At 39.0% G+C, this 9,604-nt stretch overlaps 1 protein-coding gene across 2 annotated transcripts; it reads left to right on the plus strand.

Annotated features, from left to right (window-relative positions):
• The first annotated feature begins 2,881 nt into the window (after nucleotides 1–2,881).
• On the plus strand, nucleotides 2,882–8,519 carry LOC138618513 (protein eva-1 homolog C). 2 transcript variants are annotated; one of them, XM_069694268.1, is made up of 8 exons: nucleotides 2,882–3,021; nucleotides 4,588–4,793; nucleotides 4,907–5,030; nucleotides 6,143–6,295; nucleotides 6,574–6,717; nucleotides 6,799–6,870; nucleotides 6,957–7,037; nucleotides 7,776–8,519. In XM_069694268.1, exons 1-8 carry the CDS (start codon nucleotides 2,925–2,927, stop codon nucleotides 8,159–8,161), a joined length of 1,263 nt encoding a protein of 420 aa, XP_069550369.1. In that variant the 5' UTR covers nucleotides 2,882–2,924; the 3' UTR covers nucleotides 8,162–8,519. The 2 variants fall into 2 exon arrangements, with proteins under 2 accessions (XP_069550369.1, XP_069550370.1); XM_069694269.1 differs by lacking the exon at nucleotides 6,957–7,037 and having other exon boundaries at nucleotides 2,884–3,021.
• The last annotated feature ends 1,085 nt before the right edge of the window (nucleotides 8,520–9,604 follow it).

Raw genomic sequence — 9,604 nt, forward strand, 5'->3', positions numbered from 1 at the left:
ACAATGTAGTGGATTACAGGGATATTCTTACAGTTTTATCCTCTGACTTTTCTTGCATCACTGGGTCAACATTTTAAGTTGTTATATATATATCCAAATATTATAACCACTAATGACACTTCAATCACAGCTGTATATTGTGCTTGTTTTGCTAAATGAGCACGTTAAAACACTTAAACTAACATTGTGCCCACAGCAAAAATTATTCCTGTGAAAAATGATGTTATCGTTTTCAGCATGTTAGCATTTAGCTTAAAACACTGCTGAACACATGGTTATCACGGCGCATCTGTTCCTACATAACAGAGTAATGTAACACTGAGATAGCCAGTTCTGTTTATTTTTCCTGACATTTAGTACATTTTTCTGATATCATGTAAATATTTCTACCAGATCCAATTTCAAATGCCTGAATGGAGTATGTTTACAGTGTTGCAGTTTTACTTTCACTTCAATAAAAGGTCTGATTATTCCTTCGATCATTCAGTGTAGTGTATAGTTTGCTGATACAGTGTTTTTCTACTGTAGTATGCCGACAGGAGAGCTGTAGTTGGACTTGTCTCAATTCTTTAAAACAATGATGGGATATTTTGGAGAATATTTCTGAGGTAATTTGGTGGTGGGAATCCCCCCAGTGTTTTAGTCATGAAAAGGAAGCAGTTGGAGGTTCCTTCTGAGGTTCCACAACTTGTTTTGCATGAGTTGTGGCGCAAAGAAAGTTTGCAGAAATGTCAAATATTTATGTTTTACAGCAACTGGTATATTGATTTTTTTTTCTCAATTGAATGAAATATGTTTCATAAAGGTGATTAGTAATAACTAGTAAAGTTGTCTTGGAAGATAAATTAATTAATCTGACAATTAGCTTTCATCTCAAGACCACATGTCCTTGAAGAGAGGACTGAGGGCTCAGTTTAGTATGAGTGTTTGTTGTAATATAATACCATTTACTGTAAATAGGGAAGGGAAATTTTATGACAAAAACTCTTCGCTGTGGTGCAGACTTCCCTAAAGAATTAAGACAAATAACAAGGACGCAAGATTGTGAAATGTATCACAAGGAATTAAATACGAAAGTACACCAAAGGACACGGAGCTCTGTCCCATGAGCTTCAATTATCTGCTTGATAGGATTTGAGGAATTTATTCCACTGTGCAGAGGATGAAAACCTAACCCATCACACAAATCCTGGAACTTTGATGAATAAGATTTGACCATCACAGGAAATATAACTGAAGCAGAAAAAATGGGAGGAAATCATTATTTTTAAATGTCTGGAGAGTGAGGGAGGTTAAGGCCTGAGATTTTCCAACTATCTGAAACCGGACCTCCTCTTGGCACAAAGAAGAACAAGCTCTACTCCAAAACAGCCAAAGTGGACACATGTTAGGAATAACTAATTTATTTTTATTCACACTTCCTATGGGAGTGGAATTTTACTGAAGATGGTAGGAGTATTGCTCTCACTTAGGCACATGAATAATACATGAATCTCTCCATTTCAAAGGTCAGCCTTCAGTAGTATGTCCACTGTGCTGCAGTGGAGGGAGTGTTTATCGGCACTAGTGTGATAAATGACTGGAGTGTTATTCAGAAATTAATTTTGATTCATCATCACAAGCGTCTGCATGATGTCCTGAGCTGGTTAATAACTTCATGTGTCTTATGAGTCACTGTGTCGTTGGTATGACAACAGTGATACACAGTATTGAGAAAAAGAGGAAGTATTGAAGGGAAATTAAAAGTCACGGCTTTTATAGTAAACTGAAAGATTCTGGAAATGATCACTTCCTCTTCTACAGACAAAAAGATAGGAAAGCCCTCTCATGGAGAGAGATATCTCCACTGGACACTCACAGCACATGGAAGTGGCCTCCTGGAAAAAAGTGCCTTATCTCCGTCAACAGGACCCGCGCTGTTGACATGAGTCCAGGAGAATGAGACTCGATTCTGCCATTACAAACACGTAGGGACACAGAAAAGGTCAAGATGTTATCCTGGAAATTAAACTGCTCTGCTCTGGATTCATTGTGCCTCCTTCATGGAAAAAGCAATGTTTTGATCGCAGTCCTTCGTCAGACATTCAAGAAAAAGTGAAATTTGGGATTCTTTACTTGTTCTCTTCTCCAACATGATAAGATTGATACGACTGCCATTGTTTGGTGGGGTTACATGCTGGAACTGTTTCTTGGCCAATAACTATGTGGAGCCTTGTCGCCGTAGAAAGGCTGTAGTACCATCATGCATGTATAAACACCTTTACTAAAAGCTCTGCTCACAACCTGTAACACCTGGCAACCCATGCCGTAGCCAGAGATGCTGGTCAGAAATGCTGGATGGACATTTAATATGCTGTCAGTCAAAAAAAAAGAAGCTGAAACGTGTAACCTCACTTAAAATCACAAAGTATTCTTGCATTTTGTGAATAAATCAAAAAACACAACACACAACAGATTAATTCATCAGTTTAAAAGGTGTTAGCATAGTTTTTACTTTTTTCAGATAGCCATTTCTTTATGAGAAATAATCACCTCCCAGTTTCTACTAAACATGAGAGAGGCTTCTAGCTTCTTATGTAATTCGTGGAAATAAAGAGTTTGGCTATTTTCTGTAAACATATTAAAAATAACACTTTTTGTACCAACACACCACTACCCCAAAACACCAAATGTGCATTATAGAATGTACTTGAACATCAACAAAAATCTATTAATCTCACTTCAACCAAAACAACAGTGTATTTGAGTCATCAGCCGTTTAAAGCAGTTAACCGTGATTTTTTTTTTTTTTATTGCTAAATGGGGGTGGCTGTCTCTTGTATACACAATGGCATCATTGACCTACTGACTGTGCTCTCCCAGGCAGTCCATAGCACAACAAGCTATTTCAACAAAACCCAGGGGTCTGTTGCAGAACAAGCAAAATGACAGTGCCATGGAGCCTCTGCTGGTATTTGAGTCTGATGCCGTTCCTTCTGGCTCTGAAGACGCACACTGCCCGTTCAGCTCCTGACTTCTCTAGTAAGTGTTTTGTTTTTGACATTGGTAATTGAGTCAAAATGCTGATATGTTGCTTTTCAGTTTTGTATGCTTCCCAAAGGAAGCTTTAAAGAAGACATTTTAATATTTCCTAATATATCTGCGCATCCTGCTTTCTAAGCAGCTGGCAAAGATCATGCTGACAGACCAGAATCAGGGTGAAGAGGCTGCAGAACAGGTCCTGAACTTAGAAAGTCACAGAATAAGACCAGATACTCCCAAAGCAATAAATAATCTACAGTTGACTTCTGTTTATTAGCTGAGTTACATTGTTGTTTGGACTAATAACATTATTGCAACAATGCTAAGGAAAAAGCCAAAGGTAGCTTTTGTCTGAAACACCTCTATTGTCAGCTTTCTGTATCTGAGGACAGCAGAAATCAACATTTTTTTGTGTGGCTACAGGCTCTAATAATAGCTCATTGTGAGTGAGTGCCTGGTACTGTGTCACGTTTACTCCCTGAACACACACACACACACACACACGCACGCACGCACGCACGCACGCACGCACGCACACACACACACACACACACACACACACACACACACACACACACACACACACACACACACACACACACACACACACACACACACACACATTTCCATCAATCAGAGGACATTACATCGACTTACATTAATTTCCTCAAGACTTAAAACCCACTCCAACTTCATATCTGTAACCCCTAACTAAAAATTTACATTATGGGACTTGTTTTTGTCTCCAAAAGGGAAGTAGGTCCTATCAATGGGACTGTTTCAATAGCTTTTTGTCAAGCATGAGTAATAGAAACACACACACCCACCTCAAATATCTGTAACCCCTAAACTGATAATTTGCATTATGGGGACTTGTTTTTGTCTCTAAAAGGGAAGTAGGTCCTATCAATGGGGCTGTTTCAACAGCTTTATGTCCAGCATGAGTAATACACACACACACACACACACACACACACACACACACACACACACACACACACACACACACACACACACACACACACACACACACACACACACACACACACACACACACACACACACACACACACACACACACACAACACAGGGGCCGAGCATGGGAGGGGAGACTTCGCTCCAATGTGTGTGTGTGCTGTTGCTGAGCATGTTTGTATGTGTAGTCACAGTCCAAACATTGTCTTAGAGAGCTACACCCAGTGACCGATACACCGCCCTGCCAACAACCAGGACTGAGCTGTACGGACCAAAAAAAGTATTTAATAAGTCACATTACTGACTGAGTCAATCAGTTATTTCTAATGTATGGAAAATGACCTAATTTATAAAAAACTAAATATGATTTTAATGCTAATGAAAGTCAAACATGAGTTAAACGTATTGGTGGGTTAAAATGCAGTGAGAGTAGTGTTTTATAATAGATTTTAATTAGCGTCATTCACTGGGTTTGCCTCCCTGCTGATTTGTGTTATTTTTTTCCCACCTGTATATGCTGACTAATGTTAAAAAGATCTCTCACATTTAGCAGACACATAAAGTGGAGCATCACCTTGTGCTCTCTTTCAGTGTATCTTCACACCATCCTGAAGAACCACACGGCTCATGCCTGTGAAGGAGACACGCTCATCATCGAGTGTCCCTCCAGCACGTCTGTGGCCGTCCTGTCAGCTTTCTATGGACGACGCGTTCCTAATCAGTACTTATGTCCCTCAGTGAGCACAAACACAACAGCGGAGGAGGACACTGAATGCACTTCCTCAGTTGCTGTCGAGGTAAAATCCATCCAGTGAGATGAATGTGATGTTTTCGTAAAGCTGTCTGCCCTCCCAACATGCTTTCATAAAGGAGAAGACAGTTGTTAAAGCATTTTGTCCTGCTTTGGCAGAAAGTGCTGTCAGAGTGTCAGGATCAGAGGTCATGTCACATCCCCGTTCTCAGTCCAGTGTTTGGCCAGGACCCCTGTCCGCTCACCACCAAGTACCTCCTCGTCTCCTACAAGTGTCGACCAGGTACTCCACTCAGCTGCTAGGTTCAATGTGTGGAAAGTCCATGCACCGAAACACCTGTGAACAGATTTTGTTCTGTGCGTTTTGAAAACAACAAGTCCACCATTTTCAATAGCTCAGCATCAAAGTACATTCTTAAACTGGAAATAGTTTGTAAAAACAATGTAATTTCAGCAGACTGAATTTGCTCTATTATCATGGTGATGTATCTGTGGTAGTGAAAATTCGAGCTGGCACTTTTAGGACATTTGGTAAAAGTTGGCAAATTAACCATTTCAAATTATTATTAAAAACACCAACAAAAAAAAAATCTAATCAAACTCCATCTCCTGATAAATGCCATGTGATATGATTGAAAGCCATCCAGAAAAATTGACTTGAAAAAAGTGATTTAAGTTGACAGAAACTGCTCATCATCATTAATTTTCTTTCTTACTTTTCTGTTTTTTCTTTAATGAGCTAATTTATTTACTATTGTTGTTTTTAATATACAAGTTTTTTTTTTTTTTATTTATTATTATTATTATTTTTTTTTTTTACTAATACATGGTATGGTTACTATGTTATGTTAGTTGCAATGTTTTAATAACAAAATCCCATTTTAACTCAAAATCATTGTAATTTTAAAAGACGGACACAGCAGGTGCATCTCTGACTGCTGAAGGCTCGCATTAACTTCAGATCAACTCTGACATACGGTGTATTTATGCATTTAATGAGGAAAGTATATTTTGTCCCCCACCTCCTCTACTGGAAACATGTTATGTATGAATCTTTTTAATGGCCAGTATAAGCAGGAGGAATAAATAGAGTAAGCAAAAACCGTTTCAGTGCAGAGATCAAGATGTGAGTGCTACTTTAAGAAAAATTTGAACCTAACCTTTAACAGGTGAACGTGTGCTTACCTTAATAGTGATATACACACATATCACACAATAATATCAGCTCTGGCTGTAATATGAGGAGACATGATGTTCACTGTGCTGGATTACATATCAGACATTTGATTTATGGAAACAAATAAAGACCTGATGTGCAAAAACACAAGCAGAGAATGTTCCTGATGTTTTACAAAATGTTTGAGTCATGTCGTCTACTTTTTTTTTTTTTTTCAGAGCACCACCGCACACGACTGGTGTGTGAAAATGAGCGTATGAGGCTGATGTGTAAAAACCAGACGGTCCTCGCCATCTACTCCGCCACGTTCGGACACCTGCTGCACGGCAGTCCTCACTGCCCTCAGGAACCCGGGTCACGGACTGGCATGGGTCTGAAACAGTGTCATCTAATGGCAAAACAGTGGAACTTCTGATGTTGTCTTGCATAGACATGATGGAGAACAACTTCTCTGCTGTATTCGTTTATTAGCAGCTATAAATTAAATAAATATAATATATGTATCATAATTATTCATTCCCTTAGAATTAGTCGTTTTTAATTTACATTATAATGTTTCTGTTAAGAGCTGATATGCGAAATCTGAATTTTACATTTGATTGATTTCTGCATTATAATCATTTATGTCACTACTTTTGATTTACTCCAGAGTGTTTGTCACCGGTGGCTCTGAGGAAGGTGTCACGCAGGTGTCATGGCAGAGCGAACTGTTCAGTATTGGCTGATACTCAAATCTTTGGGGACCCCTGCTTCCCAGGCACCAGGAAACACCTGCGGGTGTCCTTCACTTGCGGTGAGTGACACACCAGATGTTACTGCTTGTGACTGAGGTGATATAGTTTGTTGAGTAAGAGATGTCTAATTTCTTCTTCAGTGCCCCGATATCTCCTGGAAGACGTGGGTCGAGGGTCGACAGACCCTTTCATGATCTCAGACTACACACACGGTGAGAGTCACGCCAGATATTTACAGGTTTAGTTGCATGCGGCAGACTTTGACTGGCGTCTGAGCCCGGACCCCTCTCACCCTCAGGTGGATGGTACACTGGCCCCAACTACAGGCCTCAAAACGTGCTCTTAACCAACTCTCTGGAGATCATTGAAAAAATATTGGGTATGTGTATTGATGCCAGTCGACCTCAGATGAGAATCTTTTTTTTAATTTTTTTAATTTTTTTATAAAATCAACTCCCACAAACACATAAAGGCTTACCGATTAAGATCAATCAGTAAAGAGTCTGGTCTTCTTTTTTTTTTTATTAAGGGTACATTATCATAAATTTGAACAGTTGGAAGGCTTGGACTGCTGCTATTTTTTAATTGCTCTGGATGGTGTGTTTGTGTGCTGGAGGAAAATCTAAACAATAGCAAATGTAGATACTTGCGGAAAAATTGATCTAAAATGTACAGGTTTTTGCAATTGTAATGCCGATCCAGAGCCAACTCTAAAAATGTTGATATTACCAGGCAAAAATGCTTTCCGTCTGAAGAAGAAAAAAAAAAACGTTTGCAGTGATAAACTGCCGATATGGATTGAGAGCAAGGCATCTGCAAGTCTATTTTCTTCCAGCACTAACAGAAAATGAAGTTATAAATATAATTAAAGGAAGTTTTAAAAAAAAAAAAGTGCATTAAAAAATATATAAAAAAGTACAGAGTTATTTTGTAAATTGTCAAGAGCAATGCAAAGTATAAGCAATCTGTAGAAATAGGTTGATTAATGGTGTTTTAAGGAATAATTTGATGCAGAAATACAGCATATTTTACAAGGTGGACAGTTGTGATTTAGTATCTTTTGCCAGCGTGTTTTGAATTTAGTTTGATCAATGATCATCACACGTCTCTCCTCCAGGTCTCCCAGAGCGAGTGGCCTTGTACTTTGTCTCTGGTATCTGTGCCGGTCTGGTTTTCCTACTCTGCCTGTTTGGTCTTCGCTCCACAATCGTGAGAGATGTGAAAGATCTGGTTTCTGACCTGAACGATGAGCTGAAAGCATCTCGCAGGCGGCGCAAGGAGCTCATGGAGGACCTCTTCGACGACGACGTCTCAGACACGTCGTCCTTCCGCCGCCTCACGCAGTCCTACCGCGCAACAGACATCTTGAATCCAGCAGCTTTGACCGTGGAGATGGTTGATCGTGAGGTGGAACAGACGAGGGAGCTGCCCAACGGAGACATTTGGCCCCACCGGGACTCCAGCCCCTATGCCATTCACAAGATTAAAACCTACAGCAATTGAGAAAAGTCACATGTATTAGTGAAGATCCGGTTAAAGCATCCTTCTGCTATAAAAATGTAAGTTGCTGACCGATGTTTCTTTTGATTTCAGTTTAATTGTGTCGCCTTGTTGGTGTTGCCAAGTAACTCTAGTGAAATACAAGAAATCCTAGTAGTGGTCAGACTCTTGTTTAAATAAATGTTAAATAAAGTTTTCTCTTATGAAATAACAGCAGAACATGGTGCCAATGATTCAGCTTAAGTTCATTTTACATTTTTTTTGTATTTATTTTTTGTTTGGTTAGGATATAAAAATGTTGAGAACAGTATACAATACAATATAAGTACTTCCCAATAATAAAGATTTAGATGGATACAGATTCTGGTCTGTTTACTGTGACGCTTTTGTTTAATGTTTCATAAATACTTTTTGAATTGTTACAAATAGTAAAGCACAGTGCACCACGGGGGATGTCATCACAGTAGACCAGGAAACATTTCATCTTGCAAGCCGAATCCTGGATATACGAGCGTAACCCAGATATGTGTGGTAGAGAAAACAAAAGATGCTGGCAAAACGAGTTCAGCCGACAAAATGAACAGACGTAGACAGCAGGACGTTGCTCTAAGCAAAACGTCCCTGGATGAGTGAGGGTATAAATAAATCTGACATTTCAGGAAGACATTAAGAATAAATCAGTGAATAAATTGCAAGCATCTGCACGTGTTGATGCAGGATTGAATACATCCTAACATTATGTAAGTCTGGTAATAAATGTGAAAATGAATGAATACGCAGGTTGATTATCAGACAGAAAAATATCTACGCACCTTGTGCAGTTTGCAAAGAGGTCTTCGCAGGTGGCTAATGTCTTTGATTGCCGTCTGCAAACTTTAAAAACGATTCATGCAACAATCACATTGTTTGAATGGCTGAAGGGAGCATGTGTGCTGCACGGATCCCTTTAAATATCCTTTAAAATATCACAGTAACCTTCCAATACATTTCATATTTTAGTTAGAATTTGGGTTTAAGATGTAGCCATTCACTGCAATAGACACTATTTGTTGGAAAGAGAACAAATACATGACAGATTTATAAATAGCTTTTCCTATTCAAGAGAATAGGCCAAGTGAAATGTGAAGGATCACCACACATTTGGTGAGAAGAAAGGGGAAAAAAAAAATCTTCTGAATCTATTTCAAACTTTTCTGCTTATTTGCTTTCTTTATTCCCCAATAGCCTGCGTTGTACTTTTACATATTCATGCCTCTAAAAACCCTTCAAATTAAACAATGTAGAAAAAAGAAAATTAGTGTTCAGCAGAACTGCTCACATCTCTGTCATTTCTATTACATGACCTGGGATGAGGACTCACAAGGGGACACTGCTTTGTTTTAAGGGGTCAAAAGCTAAACCTTGTTACGTTGTAAAGGAGACACTATTAGACACATGATTTAATGG

This window comes from Brachyistius frenatus, unplaced genomic scaffold, assembly GCF_029030835.1.
Source record: "Brachyistius frenatus isolate BFR_SWC_R1_liver_20210118 unplaced genomic scaffold, ASM2903083v1 Contig_17, whole genome shotgun sequence".
NCBI classification, from domain to species: Eukaryota; Metazoa; Chordata; class Actinopteri; family Embiotocidae; genus Brachyistius; species Brachyistius frenatus.

What these genes read in the sequence shown, in the direction of transcription:
- LOC138618513 (XM_069694268.1), top strand. Translation starts at nt 2,925, where the DNA reads ATGACAGTGCCATGGAGCCTCTGCTGGTATTTGAGTCTGATGCCGTTC. An exon ending in TTCAGCTCCTGACTTCTCTA is followed by an intron (nt 3,022 to 4,587) that starts GTAAGTGTTTTG and finishes GCTCTCTTTCAG; the next exon opens with TGTATCTTCACACCATCCTG. An exon ending in GATCTCAGACTACACACACG is followed by an intron (nt 6,871 to 6,956) that starts GTGAGAGTCACG and finishes TCTCACCCTCAG; the next exon opens with GTGGATGGTACACTGGCCCC.